Here is a 23978-nt window from a genome sequence, read left to right on the forward strand (position 1 = left end):
CATTCACTTTCCTGTAATCTGTGCAAAATCTAACAGTTCCATCAGGTTTGGGTACAATAACACAGGGCGAACTCCAATTTGAAGTAGAATGTCTAATAATATCATTTTCCAACATGTATTTTATTTCCTGATCAACAAGTTTACTTTTTTCCACATTCATTCGATATGGGTGTTGTTTGATTGGTTTTGCATCCCCAACATCAACATCATGGGTAATTATCGATGTTCTGTTTGGAACATCTGGGAACAGATTTTTAAATTTTTAAATTTTAAAATTAATTCTCTCATCTGTTGTTTTTGTGAAACTTGTAAATGGTCCAACTTCGTTTCAAGGTTCTCCAGGATATTTTGGTTTTTTAGTTTTGATGGAACAATATTTGGTCTAAATTGGCCTTCCTCAACATCAACATCAGGCATTCTAGAAACAACCTTTACATCATCCACCAAGGCCACAACTGAATCCCTCTCATAATAAGGCTTTAGCATGTTTACATGACAGAGTTGTGTTTTCTTGCATCTATCTGGTGTTTTGATTATATATGTTAGATCAGTCACTCGAGATTCAATAACATAGGGTCCAGAAAAACGAGATTGCAAGGGATTATTTTGGCTAGGGAAAAATACCAACACCTTTTGCCCCACTGCGAATGTCCTAGGCCGAGCACGTCTATCAAAATATGTCTTCATTCTTATCTGGCTTGTTTTCAGATTCTCTCTCGCTAGCTGGCAGACTCTCTCCAACCGAGTTTTAAATTTTTGGACATGGGGAGGTCTCCATTTCCTCATTAACACTCCATTTTTGACATAGTATCCAATTGGCACTTTTTTAATCTCCTCACATGAGAGTGCTTTTTCTTTCAATTCTGTTAACTCAGGGTCCTTTGTCTGTTCCACCATAAAATCCTTCCTTGACAAAGACAAATCTTTAAATTCAGGCTCACTATAAGGATGTTGATCCTCCAGTGAAGACAGAAAAGTCTCAGATAAGGCATCATAATTTTCTTCCTGTTTAGGACTGTCACAAGGAACCACATCAGACTGCACCGGACTGTCTGTCTTGGCTAATTCTCTAGCTCTAGCTCGAGTCACCGCACATGATGGGTAAACATCTGGATCATTCTCAGACTCATCAATCCTTGGTTTGGTTGTTAACCGTACCACAGGAACAATTTCTCCATCTGCAAGGTCATTTCCCAATAACAAAGAAACTCCTTCCACTGGCAACCTAGGTCTTATCCCTATCTCGACTGGTCCTTCTACGAACTTTGACTTTAAAATCACCCTGTGAAAAGGGACAGACGTGGTCTCACCTGTAACGCCTCGTACTAGATTTACTTCACCAGTGTCACTTGCTTCACCAAAATTTAAAACACTGTCCAGCAAGAGAGATTGATTAGCCCCAGTATCTCTAAGAATTTTCACTGGCACCTGGGGTGACTTATCATTCAGTGAAACAAAACCCTCTGATACATACGAACGGAATTCCTTTCTCACCTCTTCCAACTTTTCCGCTTTTACCTCTTGCAAGGACTGATCTTTAACAGCATCTCCTAAACCTTTTTGATTTTTAATTGCCTGAAAGCAAGCATTGGGCCCAGCTTCCTTCTTTTTCTTCAAAAGGGCACAATTAGATATCACGTGGCCAGGTTTCCTACAGTAATAACAAGTACGCTCAACAGGTTTCTCCAGCCCTGGCTTCTTTTCATCTTTTCCTTTTTGATTACCTCCCAATTTAATCTCTGGTTTACCTGGATTGTCTTTGTAACTCTTTTGAAAGGTTTTAGGTTGTCCCCATTTGGATTTATGGGTTAAAGCATAATCATCTGCCAACCTAGCAGTTTCTTGTAAAGTTTCCACTGCCTTTTCATTTAAATATGTTGTTAATTCAGCTGGAACACATCTTTTAAAGTCCTCCACCAGTATCAATTCTTTCAATTTATCATAATCCCCATCTACATTTTTAGCCAGGCACCATCGTTCAAAACATATTCTCTTTCCATTGGCAAATTCCATATAAGTCTGATCTGCAGATTTCCTCAAGTCTCTGAATTTTTGTCTATAAGCCTCAGGGACCAATTCATAGGCCTTCAAAATAGCTTGTTTTACCTTGGTATAATCAGCTGCATCCTCAACAGACAAAGCAGAATAAGCTTTTTGAGCTTTACCTTTAATCACACTCTGTACCATAAGAGCCCATCCTTTCCTTGGCCAGTTTGAACTCACAGCAACCTTTTCAAAATGTTGGAAATACTGATCAACCTGATCTTCCTCAAAAGGAGGGACTAATCGAACCTCCCTGCTGGCTAAAAAACCATCATCAGAATCAGATTCAGAACTCCTACGCTTCATTTGTAACTCATGCTGCCTCTTTTTCTCCTCGTTATCCAGCTCCATCTGCTTCATTGCTAGATCAGCCTCTATCTTCATCCGAGTTAGCTCTCGTTCAGCCTCTAATTTCTTTTGTTCTCGTTCAGCCTCTATCTTTAACTGGGTTTGTTCTTATTCAGCCTCTATCTTTGCCAGCTGCACCTGTGCCTCAGAAATTGCTATTTCACTTCCAGGAAACTGTTTTAACACTTCCTCCTCAAACACCTTCTTTTCCACATAATGGCCAGCTATCAGTCTCTGAATATCTGCCTTCCTCATAGACTGCTTTACTTCTGTAAGGTTTAGCCTTGTAGCAATCTTTATCAAATCATCCTTTTTCGCCACCTCCAATCCCTTTTGGCTTGGTGACTCCAAAAATGCCTTAATATCCATTGCTGCTGGTTTCCACACACACAAGCCAATTAAAAAGAATTTATCAGACCTCCCTCAAAAATCTTTGGATTGAATCCCGAACAAATCTCGTCAATCTGGGGTACAATCCCAGACGACACTCGTTAACCTTGGGAACTATCCCGGACGAATCTTGTTAACCTTGGGAACGATCCCGGACGAGCCCCCAATTTTGTCACAAACCAGCAACAAAAGAAACACACTGAGCATGATTCAGTGTTAAAAACTATTTTATTAATCACTACTTATGATAATACGTAAAATAAAAGTAAAAATGTTAGTATGTTAGAATTCAAAAATGTTAAACCTCGAACGTTAATCCCAAAACTAAACTCTTCGTGTGTGTGTGGCAAAGTCCAAAACTCCCAGTTCCGGAATGGTTCTTAAAGTTCAGTTCCGCAAGCCATAAGGTGAAACATGAGCAAGGGCTTCTTCAACAACCACCGTTGTCTGAAGATAAGATGTTGATGTAGAAAAACATAGAGAGTACATACGAAATCCAAATGTTCCACGATGGAACCCAAACGACACTTCAGTGTTTACTCGGTAGTGACTTCCTCACCCCGAAAAGCATCCGAACCGTGGTCGTCCACACACAAATACCTGTTTCCTTCTACAGGTCAGCAACAAAGTGAACTCCACCGGATTTCTTCCAACTTCCATACATGGATTTCAGTGGCAAACACAGTTATTGTTTCTCATCCATCGATAGAGAAAACAAGCAGGCTGGTGTCTCTCTCCCTTCTCTCTCTCTTTCTCCTTCTTCTTCTTCTAACTTCTTCAACAACGTCATTACGTCCTTTATCTTCTATTGACGTAAGCACGCCCCACACACACATACACACACACTCTCTATCTTAAAGGGACTTTCACTGAGTCCATAACAGGTGCAAACATATACACTGAAATGTTGCAAGGCTAAAACAAGCGACAGTAATTCTTTCTCTATGGTGGAATAATTCTTTTGATGCTCATTAAATTTCTTTGAAAAGTAAGCTACAGGATGGTCAATATCATCAAGGTCACCCTTCTGCAACAACACAGCTCCTGCAGCTTCATCACTGGCATCTACTGCTAATGAAAATGGCTTTTCAAAGTCAGGTGTTTTGAGCACAGGATGGTAGCATAAAATGGCTTTCAGCTTCTTAAATGCTTCTTGACAAGAATCTGTCCAAACAAACTTTACTCCCTTCTTCAGAAGATTAGTTAGGGGAAGAGCAATATCAGCAAAGTTTTTACAAAATTTTCGATAATATCCAACCATTCCCAAAAATCTTCTAACAGTCCTCGTACCTGTGGGAATAGGGAACTCAGATATTGCTTGAACTTTTGCCTGAACAGGAGCTTGCTTGCCTTGACCTACAACATAACCAAGATACGTCACAGTGGCATGGCCAAATTCACTTTTAGCCAAGTTAACTGTAAGGTTAGCCTTGGAAAGTCTTTCAAACAACCTTTCTAACGCAGAGATGTGATCTTCCCAAGTATCATTCCCAGTCACTAAGTCGTCAATGTAGGCATCTGTATGTTTTAACCCATGAATCACTGAATTAATCATACTTTGAAATGTTGCCGAAGCATTTTTCATTCCAAATGGCAAAACATTGTATTCATACAATCCAGAAGGGGTTACAAAGGCTGAAATTTCCCTTCCTCTATCTGTTAATGGAACACACCAGTACCCTTTTAATAGGTCAATCTTTGTAAGAAATTTTGCCTTTCCCACTCTGTCTATGCAATCATCCACCCTAGGAATAGGGTAAGCATCTGACTTTGTTACAGCATTCACTTTCCTGTAATCTGTGCAAAATCTAACAGTTCCATCAGGTTTAGGTACAATAACACAGGGCGAACTCCAATTTGAAGTAGAATGTCTAATAATATCATTTTCCAACATGTATTTTATTTCCTGATCAACAAGTTTACTTTTTTCCACATTCATTCGATATGGGTGTTGTTTGATTGGTTTTGCATCCCCAACATCAACATCATGGGTAATTATCGATGTTCTGTTTGGAACATCTGGGAACAGATTTTTAAATTTTAAAATTAATTCTCTCATCTGTTGTTTTTGTGAAACTTGTAAATGGTCCAACTTCGTTTCAAGGTTCTCCAGGATATTTTGGTTTTTTAGTTTCGAGGGAACAATATTTGGTCTAAATTGGCCTTCCTCAACATCAACATCAGGCATTCTAGAAACAACCTTTACACCATCCACCAAGGCCACAACTGAATCCCTCTCATAATAAGGTTTTAGCATGTTTACGTGACAGAGTTGTGTTTTCTTGCGTCTATCTGGTGTTTTGATTATATATGTTAGATCAGTCACTCGAGATTCAATAACATAGGGTCCAGAAAAACGAGCTTGCAAGGGATTATTTTGGCTAGGGAAAAATACCAACACCTTTTGCCCCACTGCAAATGTCCTAGGCCGAGCACGTCTATCAAAATATGTCTTCATTCTTATCTGGCTTGTTTTCAAATTCTCTCTCGCTAGCTGGCAGATTCTCTCCAACCGAGTTTTAAATTTTTGGACATAGTCCAACAGACTCAAGTGAACTTCCTCATTAACCCATTGCTCTCTTAATAACTCCAAAGGTCCTCTCACCCTATGTCCAAACACAAGCTCAAACGGACTAAATCCTATTGACTCCTGGATCGATTCTCTAACGGCAAACAAAAGTAAATGGATACCTTCGTCCCAATCCTTGGTGTTTTCAAAGCAATAAGTCTTCAGCATATTTTTGAGAGTAGAATGAAATCTCTCCAGAGCTCCTTGAGATTCTGGGTGATATGCAGATGATACAATCTGCTTTGCTCCCAGCTCATAGACTATTTGTTGAAAAATTTTTGACATAAAATTACTACCTTGATCAGATTGGATTTCTTTTGGCAAACCAAACAAGGTAAAAAATTTTACAAGAGCCTTTGACACCGTCTTGGCCTTAATATTTCTAAGGGGTATTGCCTCTGGAAATCTAGAAGTGGCACACATGATGGTTAACAAATACTGATTTCCAGTCTTAGACTTTGGTAAGGGGCCAACACAGTCCACAATCACCTTCGAAAAGGGTTCACCAAAAGCAGGAATTGGTTTCAAAGGAGCCACAGGGGGTTTTTGATTTGGTTTACCTACCATCTGACATGTGTGGCAGGTTCGACAAAACATCACCACATCTTTTCTCAAACCAGGCCAATAGAATTGTTTCAAGATCTTCCCTACAGTTTTATTCACCCCAAAATGACCACCCAAAGGCATACTATGGGCCAGGTTTAAAATCTCATCCCTATAAACTTTTGGAACAACAACCTGATGAATAACTTCCCATTCCTCAGTAACAGGAACATGAGGAGGTCTCCATTTCCTCATTAACACTCCATTTTTGACATAGTATCCAATTGGCACTTTTTCAATCTCCTCACATGAGAGTGCTTTTTCTTTCAATTCTGTCAACTCAGGGTCCTTTGTCTGTTCCACCATAAAATCCTTCCTCGACAAAGACAAATCTTTAAATTCAGGCTCACTGTAAGGATGTTGATCCTCCAGTGAAGACAGAAAAGTCTCAGATAAGGCATCAAAATTTTCTTCCTGTTTAGGACTGTCACAAGGAACTACATCAGACTGCACCGGACTGTCTGTCTTGGCTAATTCTTTAGCTCTAGCTCGAGTCACCGCACATGATGGGTAAACATCTGGATCATCCTCAGACTCATCAATCCTTGGTTTGGTTGTTAACCGTACCACAGGATCACTTTCTCCATCTGCAAGGTCATTTCCCAATAACAAAGAAACTGCTTCCACTGGCAAACTAGGTCTTATCCCTATCTCGATTGGTCCTTCTACGAACTTTGACTTTAAAATCACCCTGTGAAAAGGGACAGACATGGTCTCACCTGTAACGCCTCGTACTTGATTTACTTCACCAGTGTCACTTTCTTCACCAAGATTTAAAACACTGTCCAGCAAGAGAGATTGACTAGCCCCAGTATCTCTAAGAATTTTCACTGGCACCTGGGGTGACTCATCATTCAGTGAAACAAAACCCTCTGATACATACGAACGGAATTCCTTTCTCACCTCCTCCAACTTTTCCGCTTTTCCCTCTTTCAAGGACTGATCTTTAACAGCATCTCCTAAACCTTTTTGATTTTTAATTGCCTGAAAGCAAGCATTGGGCCCAGCTTCCTTCTTTTTCTTCAAAAGGGCACAATTAGATATCACGTGGCCAGGTTTCCTACAGTAATAACAAGTACGCTCAACAGGTTTCTCCAGCCCTGGCTTCTTTTCATCTTTTCCTTTTTGATTACCTCCCAATTTAATCTCCGGTTTACCTGGATTGTCTTTGTAACTCTTTTGAAAGGTTTTAGGTTGTCCCCATTTGGATTTATGGGTTAAAGCATAATCATCTGCCAACCTAGCAGTTTCTTGTAAAGTTTCCACTGCCTTTTCATTTAAATATGTTGTTAATTCAGCTGGAACACATCTTTTAAAGTCTTCCACTAGTATCAATTCTTTCAATTTATCAAAATCCCCATCTACATTTTTAGCCAGGCACCATCGTTCAAAACATATTCTCTTTCCATTGGCAAATTCCATATAAGTCTGATCTGCAGATTTCCTCAAGTCTCTGAATTTTTGTCTATAAGCCTCAGGGACCAATTCATAGGCCTTCAAAATAGCTTGTTTTACCTTGGTATAATCAGCTGCATCCTCAACAGACAAAGCAGAATAAGCTTTTTGAGCTTTACCTTTAATCACACTCTGTACCATAAGAGCCCATCCTTTCCTTGGCCAGTTTGAACTCACAGCAACCTTTTCAAAATGTTGGAAATACTGATCAACCTGATCTTCTTCAAACGGAGGGACTAATCGAACCTCCCTGCTGGCTGAAAAACCATCATCAGAATCAGATTCCGAACTCCTACGCTTCATTTGTAACTCATGCTGCCTCTGTTTTTCCTTCTCCTCTGCCTCAAACTTTAACCGAATTAGTTCCCGTTCCCGTTCAGCCTCTAACTTCATCTGAGTTATCTTTTGTTCGGCCTCTAATTTCTTTTGCTCTCGTTCGGCCTCTAATTTATTTTGCTCTCGTTCAGCCTCTATCTTTAACTGGGTTTGCTCTCGTTCAGCTTCTATCTTTAACTGGGTTTGCTCTCGTTCAGCTTCTATCTTTGCCAGCTGCACCTGTGCCTCAGAAATTGCTATTTCACTGCCAGGAAACTGTTTTAACACTTCCTTCTCAAACACCTTCTTTTCCACATAATGGCCAGCTATCAGTCTCTGAATATCTGCCTTTCTCATAGACTGCTTTACTTCTGTAAGGTTTAACCTTGTAGCAATCTTTATCAAATCATCCTTTTTCGCCACCTCCAATCCTTTTTGGGTTGGTGACTCCAAAAATGCCTTAATATCCATTGCTGCTGGTTTCCACACACACAAGCCAATTAAAAAGAATTTATCAGACCTCCCTCAAAAATCTTTGGATTGAATCCCGAACAAATCTCGTCAATCTGGGGTACAATCCCAGACGACACTCGTTAACCTTGGGAACTATCCTGGACGAGCCCCCAATGTTGTCACAAACCAGCAACAAAAGAAACACACTGAGCATGATTCAGTGTTAAAAACTATTTTATTAATCACTACTTATGGTAATACGTAAAATAAAAGTAAAAAAAAATGTTAGTATGTTAGAATTCAAGAATGTTAAACCTCGAACGTTAACCCCAAAACTAAACTCTTCGTGTGTGTGTGTGACAAAGTCCAAAACTCCCAGTTCCGGAATGGTTCTTAAAGTTCAGTTCCGCAAGCCATAAGGTGAAATATGAGCAAGGGCTTCTTCAACAACCACCGTTGTCTGAAGATAAGATGTAGATGTAGAAAAACATAGAGAGAGTACATACGAAATCCAAATGTTCCACGATGGAACCCAAACGACACTCCAGTGTTTACTCGGTAGTGACTTCCTCACCCCGAAAAGCATCCGAACCGTGGTCGTCCACATACAAATACCTGTTTCCTTCTACAGGTCAGCAACAAAGTGAACTCCACCGGATTACTTCCAACTTCCATACATGGATTTCAGTGGCAAACACAGTTATTGTTTCTCATCCATCGATAGAGAAAACAAGCAGGCTGGTGTCTCTCTCCCTTCTCTCTCTCTCTCCTTCTTCTTCTTCTTACTTCTTCAACAACGTCATTACGTCCTTTATCTTCTATTGACGTAAGCACGCCCCACACACACACTCTCTATCTTAAAGGGACTTTCACTGAGTCCGTAACACAAGTGATTTCAAACAGAGGTTTGACTTAACCAGTAGCCAGTGTAAGTAGGTAAGCTTGGGAGCAGTGGGTGCACTTAGATGCAAGTTAGATCATGGGTAGCAGGTTTTTGGAAGCCACCCAGCGTACAGTGGTAGAATGAGGAAGAGGATCCAGGAAAGCATTGGAATAGGCAAATCTGGCTGTAGCAAAGGCATGGATCAGAATTTCATGAATAGAGCTGTCAGTACCAGATGAGCAGAGACAGGGATGGCAGTCCAGAGGCTGAAGGTACTTCAGCAACATGGTTCAGGGCTCACTTGGGGAAATGACATTCAGAGCATTAGACTTCAGGGTTATAAAAGCAAGGGCCACATATGAATTAGGCGATGTGGCATGTTAGAATGCAACACAACAGAAGGGAAACCAGACCTGGTTTGGATCAGACATGGGCTGACTCATATACCTCTTTGAGTCTACTGCAAGGCATGGATTTGCCCTTACTTGGAGCTGCTGTACAATGTCTGTCTCACAAGTAATTTGTAATGTTGAATTTTAAACTTGATGTTGAATCACCTTGAACAATCAGCACTGTTTTCACTTCTGGCTTGCAGACAATTAATGGCCTCAGTCTGAATGTATGACTCGAGGTGCTGGAGGGAGAGTTTTTGCCAAGAGGCTGTGAAATGACCCAAGTAGCTGCGTCATGGGGTTTGATAGCTTTGGGCAGGAGTGCCAGATACTTGAGACAGATGTTTTCAGACATGCGGCATGCCTAAAACATTTCCAGGAGTTAGCTGCAAATGACTCAACGTCGACAAGAGCAAGATGCGGGTGAAAACAACTGTTTATTCACCTTAGGTGCACAGCCAGTCCTTATGTGCTGCTTCTGACGATCAGGCATGTGCACTGAAGCTGCCGTTCTTGTTTGAGTCTGAATAAAGCACAGCTCTGTAATTACAGAACCTCATCTGCTGCAGAAGTTGGTTTGGAGTGCATCCCGGAGTTTTGTTTGCTGAGCTCTCAAGTCCTGTTTCAGAGGCACCTCTAGATAGCAGATAGACAGCAGTTATCCTCATTTTTTCCCCTCCATCCCACTATTACCTCACCTCCAACTCTTTCTTCCTCCCCACCCCTCCACCATCCCTGGCATTAGTTCTCTTGCAAGTTCATTCGATGGATATCAAGTTGATCTCTCTGTTTATCTCCTTCATTGTGTCTCCGCTCGCAGCTGGGAATCACACGGGCCGCATCAAAGTGGTCTTCACACCCACTATCTGCAAAGTGACGTGCACCAAGGGGAAGTGCCACAACAGCTGCCAGCAGGGCAATACCACCACCCTGATAAGTGAGAATGGCCATGCTGCTGACACTTTGACAGCACAGAACTTCCGAGTGGGTGAGTAATACCAATAGGTGGCTTTCTGATTTAAAACCACTGAACTAGAAGCAACTAGAACATAGCTTTGTTCAGAGTAAGGTCTTTAACTGTATAACATTTTGAATGCAGTGGCCAGCTGGGAATATGACATGGGGAGGATACACTGGTTTTGCTGTTAATAAATGCTGGAATGTAACTTTTTACACTCAACATTAATCAAAATAGAAGAACAATGGTGTTGAAAATCTTTTTTATTTCTTCCTGCTTATCTTCTTTAATCAAATTGATTTCTCCTTTTGTTACCATATTTCCTCCTCGGCTTGATTTAAGTCATTGCCTCTCAGCTGTTTGGCTTCTCTGTGAACGTTGTGCATTATTTTTCCAAGGAGAATGCTTGAATGAAGTAATAATTCTGAATTCCTGATGCAGCTGTTTCTTGACTTTTAATTGTCCCAACAACTCCCTCAACTTAAAATAATTACAGTTGAAGCCTGCTCTGGTAAAGAAACTCATTCTCAGCAAAATGATTCTCACTTGCAAAAGCCTGGAGGCTGCGTAAAGAATCAGGCACTGTGCTCGTAGTATATTTGAATGTTTTAGCTAAAGGCTGTGCCAAGGCTGAATCAACTGCTGAGCAAATCTTGCCTTTGAGCAGATATTTCCTTTAGAATTGTTAACTGTGATGGATTTTGCTACACTATGACCATAATCTGGTGTTCCTGTATTTTGTTATTGATTGGATTGGCAGTACAGCCATGGGGAGAAGGAAGGGAATCACAAAAGTTTTTGTCCATCATCTGCAAAATGAAGTGCACATTTACAGGCTTTAGTTTTTTTACCTAAAGCCTGTAAATGTGCACATCACTTTACAGGATAGGTTATAGACCTTGGGAAGAAGTTTGTCTTTTGGAATCAGTGAATCTAATATGTGAAAGTGAAGATACTTGCTCACTTGTTTAATATTGATAACCAAAAATTAATTTCTCCTGGTTTGTCTGAACCTCCCACTCCCCAAACTTTATCACTTGGAGAGAGAAATGTGCTGTTTAAAGCATTCATATAGAACAAATTAATACTGCTGCTGCTAACTTGCCATGATTTTACAAAGAGAGGCAAGTAATAGGTGCGATTATCAAGGAACAGAAAGACCGGGGCACAATTATGCAGAAGTCTGTGAAGGTGCCGGGCAGGTTGAGAAAGTAGCTAAAAAAGCTTACAGGATCTTGGGTTTCATAAATAAAAAGCAAGAAGTTATAAACCATAAAAGTATTGAGTCAGTCACAAGTGGAGTATTGTGTCCAATGACCACCGTAATTGAGGAAGGATGCAAAAACCTTGACAACAGCACACTAAACATCCACCAGATTAGTTCCAGGAAAGGAGGATTTTATGTTATGGGGAAAGACTGGAATATCAGGGGAGTTACTAATGGGAAATAAACACCAGAGATTCTAAATCATTTTTTTATATTGGTCTTCATAGTAGAAGACACTTAAAAATTCCCAAAAGTAATTTATAATCAGGCAGCTCAGGGAGGAGTGCCAGTGGATTGGAAATCACAAATGTAATGCCACTTATTATGAAAGAAGGGAGACAGAAAACAGGAAACTATAAGTCACTTAGCCTAACATCTGTCATTGGGAAAATGCTGGAATCCATTATTAAGAAGATAATAGTAGGATATTTAGAAAATCATTAGACATTTAAACTAAGTCAACATGGTTTTTCCGAAAAGGAAATTATGTTTGACAAATTTGCTCAAGTTTTTTGAGGATATATCAAGCAGGGTGGAAAAGGGGGAACTGGTAGATGTAGTATATTTGAATTTCCAGAAGGCATTTGAGAAAGTGCCACATAAAAGGATACTGCACAAATGCACAGGATTGGGGGTAATTTATGGATATGGATAGGGGGATAGTTAACTAACAGAAAATAAGGAATTGGGATAAATTGGTCATTTTTGGATTTGCAGTCAGTAATTAGTGGGATGCGACAAGGATCTGTCCTGTGACCTCAACTATTTATAATCTATGTTGATACCTTGGATGGATGGACTGAGTGCACTGTACCCAAATTTGGTGATGATGCAAAGATAGATGGGTTAGCAAATTTTGAGGAGGACATAGAGAGCCTGCAAAGAGATTAGGTTAGGTTAGTGGGTCAGAAGTTAACAGATGGAGTATAATTTGTTGAAATGTGAGTTATGAACAGTGAAATAAAAAAAGCAAATTACTATTTAAGTGAAGAGAGCTGACAAAATATTGCAGTACAAATGGATGTGGGCGTCCTTGTCCATGAAACAAAAAAAGTTAGCATGCAGGTACAGCAAGTAATTATGAAAGCTAAAGGAATATTGGACTTTTATAGTCCATTGAGGTTTTGGACTATAAAAGTAAAGATGGTTTGAAGCAACTTTACAGGGCTCTGGTAAGACCGCACCAGAAATTTATGGAATATTTACAGAAGCATTGGAGTTGCATTGGAGGTAATGCACAGAGGTTTCAGTGGTTTGATTCCTAGGATGAAGGGGTTGACATATGAAGAGAGGCTGAGTATGTTGGACCTATACTTATTTAACTCTGGAAGAAAGAGAGATAATCTTTTGAAATTTGAGGGGTATTGACAAGGTGAGTGCTCAGAGGATGTTTATCCTCATGGGGGTATCCAAAACTAGTGAGCATTGTTTCAGAAGAAGGGGTTATCCATTTAAGTTGAAGATGAGGAGGTATTCTTCTGTTAGACAGTCATGAATCTCTGGAATTCTCTATCCCAGAGAGCTGCAGAGGTAGAGTCATCATATATTAGTTGTGGAGATTGACAGACATTTAAAGGGAGTGAAACGGTATGGGAGAGATGGGAAAGTGATGTTGAGATAAAAATTTGATTAGGCATGATTTTATAGGATGGTTGAGCAAGCTCAATTGCCCAATTGGCCTACTTCCGCTACTATTTCTAATATTCTTATGTTTTCCTTAGAGTAAAGAAGGTGAGAGGAGATGTGAAGGAGGAGAGGTCATAGAGTCATTGCGCCGTACAGCACAGAAACAGTCCCTTTGGCCTAGTATGTCCATGCTGACCATTGTACTGTTCAAAATAATGAGAGATTTAGAGACAGTAGAGGGAGAGAAACTGTTTCCATTGTGAGAATCAAAAAGCAGAGGAAACAGTTTTATGGTCAATGTCAAAGAACTGTAAGTGACATTTGGATAGATTTTATTGAAGGCATGAAAGATTAGCATCTAGAATGCCTGATCGACAGGATCATGGAGATGAATTCAATTGTAGACTTCAAGTATATCAGTAGTTGAAGGAAGGAAAAATACTGGATTGCGGGGAAGTATCAGGGGAGTGGTGTAGATGCATTGTACTTGCAGGAAGACAGCATGAATTGAAGGGATGAATTCTGTTTCTCTAATTCTTTGATTTATAGTGAAATGTTATGGCCTACAATGCTTGAAGGGGAGGGAGCTTTGATCAAAGCTTTAGAAACATAGAAACATAGAAAAACTACAGCACAATTCAGGCCCTTCGGCCCACAAAGCTGTGCCAAACATGTCCCTACCCTAGAAATTACTAGGCTTACCCATAACCCTCTATTTTACTCAGCTCCATGTACCTATCTAACAGTCTCTTGAAAGACCCTATCGTATCCGCCTCCACCACCGTTTCCGGCAGCCCATTCCACGCACTCACCACTCTCTGAGTAAAAAACTTACCCCTGACATCTCCTCTATGTCTACTTCCCAGCACCTTAAACCTATGTCCTCTTGTGGCCACCATTTCAGCCCTGGGGAAAAGCCTCTGACGATCTACCCGATCAATACTCTCATCATCTTATACACCTCTATCAGGTCCCCCCTCATCCTCTGTCTCTCCAAGGAGAAAAGGCCGAGTTCCCTCAACCTGCTTTCATAAGGCATGCTCCGCATTCCAGGCAGCATCCTTGTAAATCTCCTCTGCACCCTCTCTATGGCTTCCACATCTTTCCTGTAGTGAGGCGACCAGAACTGAGCACAATACTCCAAATGGGGTCTGATCAGGGACCTATACAGCTGCAACAATACCTCTCGACTCCTAAATTCAATTCCCCGACTGATGAAGGACAATACACTATATGCCTTCTTAGCCACAGAGTCAACCTGCGCAGCCGCTTTGAGTGTCCTATGGACTCGGACCCCAAGATCCCTCTGATCCTCCACACTGCCAAGAGTCCTACCATTAATACTATATTCCGCCAACATATTTGACCTACCAAAATGAACCACTTCACACTCATCTGGGTTGAACTGCATCTGCCACTTCTCAGCCCAACTTTGCATCCCTCTGTAACCTCTGACAGCCCTCCAAACTATCCACAACACCCCCAACCTTGGTGTCATCTGCAAACTTACTAACCCAACCCCTCCACTTCCTCATCCAGGTCGTTTATAAAAATCACAAATAGTAAGGGTCCCAGTACAGACCCCTGAGGTACACCACTGGTCACCGACCTCCACTCAGAATACGACCCTTCAACAACCACTCTTTCCCTTCTGTGGGCCAGCCAGTTCTGGATCCACACTGCAATGTCCCTTTGGATACCATGTCTCCTCACCTTCTCCATAAGCCTTGCACGGGGTACCTTATCAAACGTCTTGCTGAAATCCATATACACTACATCTACTGCTCTCCCTTTATCGATGTATTTAGTCACATCCTCAAAAATTTCAATCAGGCTCGTAAGGCAGGACCTGCCCTTGACAAAGCCATGCTGACTATTCCTAATCATATTATACCTCTCCAAATGTTCATAAATCCTGCCTCTCAGGATCTTCTCCATCAACTTACCAACCACTGAGGTAAGACTCACCGGTCTATAATTCCCTGGGCTATCCCTACTCCCCTTCTTGAATAAGGGAACAACATCCACAACCCTCCAATCTTCCGGAACCTCTCCCATCTCCATTGACGACGCAAAGATGATCGTCAGAGGCTCTGCAATCTCCTCCCTCACCTCCCACAGCAATGGGTACATCCCATCCGGTCCCGGCGACTTATCTAACTTGATGCTTTCCAAAAGTTTCAGCACCACATCTTTTCTAATATCTACATGCTCAAGCTTTTCAGGCTGCTGCATGTCCCCACTACAATCCTCCAGATCTTTTTCCGTGGTGAATACTGACGTAAAGTATTCATTAAGTACCTCCGCTATTTCTTCCGGATCCATACACATTTTCCCACTGCTGCACTTGATAGGCCCTATCCTTTTGCATCTCATCTTCTTAATCTTGACATACTTGTAGAATGCCTTGGGGTTTTCCTTAATCCTGCCCGCCAAGGTCTTCTCATGACCCCTTCTGGCTCTCCTAATCTCTTTCTTAAGTTCCTTCCTTTTAGCCTTGTACTCTTCTAGATCTCTAACATTACCTAGCTCTCTGTACCTTTTGTATGCTTTTCTTTTCCTTTTGACTACATTTATTATAGCCTTCGTACACCACAGTTCCTGTATCCTCTTGTGACTCCCTTGTCTCATCGGAACATGTTTATGCAGAACTCCACACAAATACCCCCTGAATATTTGCCACATATCTTCTGTACTTTTCCCAGAGAACATTTGTTCCCAATTTAACTTCCAATTTCCTGCTTGAGACCCTCGTAATTCCCTTTACTCTAAGTAAATGCCTTTCTAGTCTGTCTGTTCCTATCTCTCTCCAGTGCTAACATAAAGGAGATAGAATTATGATCACTATCACCAAAATGTTCACCCACTGAGAGATCTGACACCTGACCAGGTTCATTTCCCAATGTCAAATCAAGCACAGCCTCTCCTCTTGTAGGTCTATCTACATACTGTGTCAAGACCCCTTCCTGAACACACCTAACAAACTCCACCCCATCTAAACCCCTCACTGTCTGGAGATGCCAGTCGATGTTTGGGAAATTAAAATCCCCCATCACAACAACTCTGTTATTCTCACACCTTTCTAGGATCTGCTTCCCTATCTGCTCCTCAATAACCCTGTCACTATTGGGCGGCCTATAAAAAACACCCAGTAAAGTTATCGACCCCTTCCTGTTCCTAACCTCCACCCACAGCAACTCCGTAGACAATTCCTCCACAACGTCCACCTTTTCTGCAGCCGTGACACTATCTCTGATCAACAGTGCCACTCCCCCACCTCTTTTGCCTCCCTCCCTGTCCTTCCCGAATCATCTAAAACCCGGCACTTGAATCAACCATTCCAGCTCCGGAGCCATCCAAGTCTCTGTAATGGCCACGACATCATAGCTCCAAGTATTGATCCAAGCTCTAAGCTCATCCACCTTGTTCACAATACTCCTTGTGTTAAAATAGACACCTCTCAAACCGGTCTGAACACTTCCCTTCTCTATCACCTGCCTATGGTACTTACTCCTAGCTTCCTCTATTTGAGAGCCAAACACCTCTTCCCCAGTGTCTCCAGTACGGATCCCACCCCTCAACAATTCTAGTTTAAACTCTCCCCAGTAGAAGGGAATTGGATAGATATTTGAAAGGGAAAATTTGGCAAGGTGGTGGGGGAGTGGGGGTGGGAGAAGGACAGACCAGTAAGACTCTTGGAAAGAACTGGGGTGGATGTAGTGGGCTGAATAGCCTCTTCCTTTGCTGTGCCATTCTGTAACCACATGAATTATGAAATGATAAAATTAGGTTGGGTTAAGAATAACCCAGAAGAAAAAAAACTTTGTAGAAAGACTCGGAACCATGGAATCCCAGTAACATTATCTGTTATATATTGCATTCTGGCTTATCTTTTTCACATGGAAAGAATATTTTATTCCAAAAATAAAAGCTTTAAGCAATTGCCACTCCTATCTTTCTTCCATATCCTACCTCAAGTGCCATTTATGTAAAATTCATTCTTTCCATTTTTATCATTCCTCTTGAGCAGAACTAAAGCTGTCCTGAAATTGGGAGCCAAGAAAGTAAATAGTGCAGTAAACCTCAGAAAAATAAACACATGGGCAGATGTAAGTGTCTGTAAAATAGACAGAAGGAAAGGGAAAGACTTATGATGATGATGATGATGAAATGCTTGCCAGCTGAAAAAAAGTCTTCCTCAAGCGTTTTACCAGTTAAATAATGCAGCTCTTGCTTTGCGGCTTCTAATGGGAGAATTCAAATCCAGAACAGATGTTGTAGAGGCATTGAGTTATATAGCATAGAAATAGGCCCTTCAGCCCACTGTGTCTGTGCCCTTGTAGGTGTTTTTTTCTGGAATAACTTCATGTTCAGGTTAATTAATGGACTGTTATGTGGTTTGGCCTTTAGTCAGTTGGCACTAAAGAAAGCACAGTCTCCATTGAGAGATTCTGGGAGTTACAGGTTCAGAAATGGCTGGGTCAATCTACATTCTCATTCCAAGAGTTTAAGTTTTGGCCATGTGTGTTTTCCATGAGGAGATCAGCCACAGAAGCATCCAAAATGGCCCATATGCACAGTCCAAGCTGAATGAGAACTCTTGAAAATATGATGCCCTGGCCTGCTTTGGCATGTAGCTGGTGTTGTTTGGAAAGCCTAATGATCCATCACTGCCTGTTGTCCACCTTGGTGGCAGTAAAAATATCAACTACCCCCCCCTCCACAGGCCCCACCTGTCATTTATCTGTTGGTACTGAATTTTGTTCAGTTTTCCGATAATTCAATGTGCCCAAGAATTTGATCAATTAATTTCCCTAACTGTTGTACTTGTTTTTTTTCCACCAGGCACAGGCTTAAAGATAGATTCTAGAGACAAAAGAAGGGTTAAGATTGAAATGAAGCAATCCCAGTAATTTTGAAAAAGGACCATATTTTGATTTACAGTGCACTTCAGCCAACAACAAAACTATTCAAAACAGATAAAAATTGGAATCAATGTCTATAAAGCATGTTTGCCCAGTGCTGAGCATGACAGATGTGGGAAATACTCACTATTTCTGCTGTCCTATTGACCCCATTCCACTAATTGTCTTATGTTACACATTTGTGGTATTCATAATAAAGTGAGCAAATAATGCTTAAATGATTACTATTGGTAGTGGATATGATCCAAATGACATGTACCAATATTTTAGATTATAAGCAGTATGAGTTTATTCTGTGTTAGAAGTTTAAGCATTTAGGTTAAATATCTTCAATAGCTTGCAGATGGGGGATGGATGGGACATTTGTGTGTGAACTAATAGAGCAGTCATTCACTGTGAGGCTGAATGTGATGTGAGCTGGCTTTCAACAGGTTTAATTTCATACCTGAGATAAACAAAATGCAACCAGTATCAAATCAAAGCTCTGCCTTTTTGTGAAGTAGTGCTGGGTAAGGGGTTAAGTTCCTGCTGCTGAAGACCTTGTCCAGCTTTCTGGAACTGCCACATTTCCTTTCCTAAATAAATGTGTTGAGATCCTTTCAGCTTCTGCTCCTGGTATTTCTGGGAGCCTCATTTTGATGGTGGACTCCCCAGTGTGTTCTATTGCACAAAGCTGGATTCTGTATCTAGAATTGCAGTAGATATAAAGGAACTTACAGAGCTGCAGAACCTGGAAAAGGTTATTTTTCTGGGCGTGAGCAAAATTCTGTTTCATGATAGAATTTAGATGTATATTGTTCTTTCAGCTTCCCAGTGTCAATCCAGCTAAATCTGCTCTCTTTTGGAATCGATGCTTGGCAGGGAAAACTATAATTGTACAACGGGAGTCCTTTAAGGTAGAGGTGTTTCAGCTACCAGCAGGGCACATTCCGTGAGGGAGACGGGAAGTGAAGTTAAAGCCAAAACTCCCTTGATGACCAAAAAAATAGAGAGTAAAATAGAGCAAAAAAAGCAGATCACAGATGCCAAGTTGTTAATACATGTGAGAGCCAGGCTGATTACAGGAAATTCACAGGGGAAGTTAAAAAAGGAAATAATGCAGGGCAAAGAGGAAATATGAGAAGAGACTGGTAGCAAACGTAAAAGAAAAATCAAAATTATTCCAAAGGGATGTAAATAGGGAAAGGACTGTAACAGTAGAGGTGGGACTGAACAGAGACCAAAAAGGAACTACTCATTGAGGAAGAGGATACGACTAAGGTGTTATATGAGTACTTTATATCAGCCAAGGAAGAAGATTCTTGCTTCTGGAGTCTCAGCAAAGGAAGATGTAGTTGAGATTCCGGATGAGCCAAAAAATGATAAAGTTGAGGTACTGGAATGGTTAGTTGCACATAATACGGATGTCACTGATCGAGATGTGATGCATCCCAAGAAAGTAAGGGAGCAAGCAATGGAGGCCATAGCCATAATCATCCAAACAACTACATGCGCAGGGATGGTGTCTGAGGATTGGACAATTGCAAGTGTCACACTCTTGTTCTAAAAGTGGCCTGAGGATAAACTCAGCAAGTACACTGCAGTCAGTTTACCTTATACGATGGGAACATTCTTGAAACAATAATCAGAGACAGAATTAATAGTCAACTGGATTAGCATGGATTGATTAGAGAAAGTCAGCATAGATTTGTTAAAGCCAAATCATGTCCAAGTTTTTTGATGAAGTAACAGAGAGGACTGATGTGGAATACTACCACTTTAGTTATATGGATACACAGGTGGTTGCAAGGAGTTTTGATAAAGGGATTTAAAATCATGAAGAGTATATACCGAGTCAAAAGAGAGAAATTTTTCCAATTGACAGGATTTAGGAACTAAGGGACATAGGATGAAGGTGATTTTCCAATGAATCAGAAGTGTCGATAGGAAAACATTTTTACATGTGGTCTGGACTGGACTAGCATGAGAAATAATGGAGGCAGACTCAACTGTAACATTTAAAAATTAATTAGATAAGTATCTGAAAGGAAAATCATGGGGAGAAGGAAGGGGAGTGGGACTAGCTGGATTGGTCTTGCATTGAGCCGGTATGGACACGACAAGCCGAATGGTCTTCTGCGCTATGATTCTGTTTATTGTCTATCTCAGTTCACTAAGTTTTAATAATTTGTCTTCTGCACTCACTACTGCTTATCTTTCTAAGTTAATGTGTCATTAGGTGTCTTCTTTTTCCCCTTTTAGTTTTTTAATTCTACAAAGTTCATAATGTTTTAAAAAATGCTCAAAATCCTTGAAGCAGTGTTGTTGAATATTTATTCTTACTGGATTTTATTGCCCAAACCCACACTTGTGTACATTCTGGTCTCGAGCTCTAAGATTTGACACTGTTGCTGTTTATTATTTTGGCTGACCTCTATTCTGTGGACTGCAGTCCTGGTGATCAGTTTCACGCAACTCTAGCCACTCAAATCTGTACATAGAGAGATATTTTCGGAATGACCAAACTGCTACTTAAAGTGAGTCCTAGAGAATCTCCTGCTTCATTGGTTGGGGAAAAGAGAAGAGAGTCCTTTTGCAGGGAGGTTGTTGGCTGTGGTATCTGGAATAGTGGGTTGGGGGTGGGGTGGAGAGGTATGGACAGTGAAGAGAATCTTCAGGCTGAAACCCGCCTAGGATAGTATTGGAAGAAAGGCCATAGAACTTTATAGTCTGCAAGCAGATTATTAAAAATTTGTCATTGTAATCCTCACTGCTTGGCATTGATGATGACAGGTTGTATACGTTTCACAGGATGAAACAGACCCCTTGATTTGTTTTCTTTTTTTATCTCTTCAGACTTTAATCTGTTGACATGCTTGGAATAATGCAAAGATTATTCATTCTTCAAACGGAATTAACCTCCATAGTACCTCTAAAGGGGAGGTGTTTGTTATGTGATGAGGGATGGAAAGATGCTGGTGTTCAGTGGAACCTGGGTGTCCTTGTATGCCAATAGCTGAAAATTAACGTATAGGTTTAGCAAGCATTGACCAAATTCCACTTAAAATAACCTCTGTAAATATAACATCTTTATAAACGTTTTGAGTTTTATTTGGGTCTAATATGCTGGCCGCCTTTATTTTCGTATCCATGACTCAGACAACTCACTATTAACCATTAACATTACTTTTGGCAAAATGATCAAAGAGTCAGCTTTGGTAAATTCACTTTGCTTCTCATGATATATGAGTCTGCTTTTATAATAAAATTATAAAAATTATGGTTCCACCATTTTATCTGTCAATGTTAATTATATATCATAGAGCAGAGAAATGCTTGTCCCAGATTCCAGATACAGTGACACAAATGTGGCTAACGAGAGAGGTTAAGGCTAAGATAAAAGCAAAAGGGGGGGCTTACAAGGAAGCAAAAATAAGTGGGAAAACAGAAGACTGGGTAACTTTTAAAAACTTACAGAAAGAAACTAAGAAAGTCATTAGGAAAGAAAAGATGAATTATGAAAGGAAACTGGCAGATAATATACAAAAGGATACTAAGAGTTTTTTAAATACATGAAGAGTAAAAGAGAGACACAGGTAGATATAGGACCAATTGAAAACGGTGCCGGAGAAATTATAATGGGTAACAAAGAGATGGCAGAGGAACTAAATGAGTATTTTGCATCAGTCTTCACTGTGGAAGACATCAGCAATATATCTGATCGTCAGGGGTCTCAGGGGATAGAATTGAGTATAGTCAAGATTACTGGAGTGAAGGTGCTGGGAAGCTAAATGGACTAAAGACAGATAAGTCTCCCGAACCGGATGAAGTGCACCCTTGGGTTCTGAAGGAGGTGGCTTTAGAGATTGTGGAGGCATTGGAGATGATTTTTCAGGAGTCAATAGACTCCAGCATGGTACCGGAGGACTGGAAGGTCGCAAATGTAGTTCCGCTGTTTAAGAAAGGAGGGAGGCAGCAAAAGAAAAATTACAGGCCTGTTAGTCTGACATCGGTGGTTGGAAAGTTATTGGAGTCGATCCTCAAGGACGAGGTTATGGAATACCTAGAGGTGCATGACAAGATAGGTCCAAGCCAGCATGATTTCATGAAGGGAAGATCCTGCTTTTCCAACCTATTGGAATTTTTGAGGTAATCTCAAGTAGGATGGACAAGGGAGAGGCTGTGGATGTTGTGTATTTGGATTTTCAAAAGGCCTTCAACAAGGTGCCGCACAAAAGGCTGCTTAATGAGATGAGAGCCCATGGAATTACGGGAAAGATATTAGAATGGGTGGAGCATTGGCCGACAGGCAGAAAGCACAGGGTGGCAATAAAGGGATCCTGTTCTGGTTGGCTGCCGGTTACTAGTGGTGTTCCTCAGGGGTCGGTGTTGGCGCTGCTTCTTTTTACACTGTATATCGATGATTTAGATTATGGAATAAATGGTTTTGTGGCTAAGTTTGCTGATGACACCATTGCTGATGACACCAAGATAGGTGGAGGAGCAGGAAGTGTTGAAGAAACAGAAAGGTTGCAGAGAGACTTAGGCAATCTAGGAGAATGGGCAAAGAAATGGCAGATGAGATACAATGTTGAGAAATGTGCGGTTGTATACTTTGGAAGAAGAAATAAATGGGCAGATTATTATCAAGATGGGGAGAAAATTCAAAATTTGGAAGTGCCAAGGGACTTGGGGGTCCTTGTGCAGGATAGCCTAAAGGTGAACCAACAGGTTAGATTGGCAGTAAGGAAAGTGAATGCTATGTTGGCATTCGTTTCAAGAGGAATAATGTATAAAAGTAAGGATGTGTTGATGAGGCTCTGTGGGCCACTGGTGAGACCTCATTTGGAATAGTGTGTGCAATTTTGGGCCCCTTATCTTTGGAAGGATGTACTGATGTTGGAGAGTGTTCAGAGAAGATTTACAAAATGATTCTTGGAATGAAAGGGCTTACGTACGAGGAGCGTTTCTCGGCTTTTGGACTGTATTCATTGGAATATAGAAGAATGAGAGGGGACCGCATAGAAACATTTTGAATGTTGAAAGGACTGGGCAGAGTAGATGTGGCTAAGTTGTTTCCCTTGGTGGGTGAGTCTGGGACAAGAGGGCACAGTCTTAGAATTAGAGGGTAGCCATTTAGAACAGAGGTGAGGAGAAATTTCTTTAGCCAGAGGGTCATGGATTTATGGAATTCATTGCCATATACAGCTGTGGAGGCCCAATCACTGGGGGTGTTTAAGGAGGAGAGTGATAGGTATCAAGGGGTATGGGGAAAAGGCCAGGAATTGGGGCTAGATGGGAGAATAGTTTAGCTCATGGTGAAGTGATGGAGCAGACTCAATGGGCCGAATAGCCTACTTCTGCTCCTTTGTCTTGTGATCTTGTGATCTTGTGACTGTCTAGTTAGTGTAACTCACTGTTTCATTCCACTGCTTATCCTAATGTGACTTTTGTGGTTATTTTAAACAGAGCAGTATGTCCTTTGAATTGCAGGACTTACAGTCACATTATGAATGAGTTGCTGCTGTAGATTTTGTTCCTTGCCTTATAAATCCCTTTAAGTACAGAGAAGCAGCATGGGTTTAAATACAGAAATGAGCACATGCCATTCAGCCCATTCTGCCCATTCAGATGGATCATGGCTGACCAATATCTAAGTTTCCTTTTGGGGTCCACATGAAGGGTCTCCACACAAAAAGTTGACTGTCCATTTCCCTCCACAGATGCTGCCTGACCCATTGAGTTCCTCTAGCATCTTGTTTCTTGCTTTCT

General features: G+C 41.0%; 1 protein-coding gene across 3 annotated transcripts in view; it reads left to right on the forward strand.

The window, feature by feature from the left end:
• ltbp1 (latent transforming growth factor beta binding protein 1) overlaps nucleotides 1–23978 on the forward strand; it is a 399304-nt gene that overhangs the window by 120584 nt on the left and 254742 nt on the right. For 2 of the 3 annotated variants that reach the window (XM_052011302.1, XM_052011303.1), the window contains exon 5: nucleotides 10272–10439. In XM_052011302.1, coding sequence (XP_051867262.1) covers nucleotides 10272–10439 — 168 coding nt within the window. Of the gene's footprint in view, nucleotides 1–10216; nucleotides 10440–23978 lie in introns of those variants that run through there. The other variant, XM_052011304.1, reaches the window with a different exon arrangement.

This window comes from Pristis pectinata, chromosome 3, assembly GCF_009764475.1.
Source record: "Pristis pectinata isolate sPriPec2 chromosome 3, sPriPec2.1.pri, whole genome shotgun sequence".
NCBI lineage: Eukaryota > Metazoa > Chordata > Chondrichthyes > Rhinopristiformes > Pristidae > Pristis > Pristis pectinata.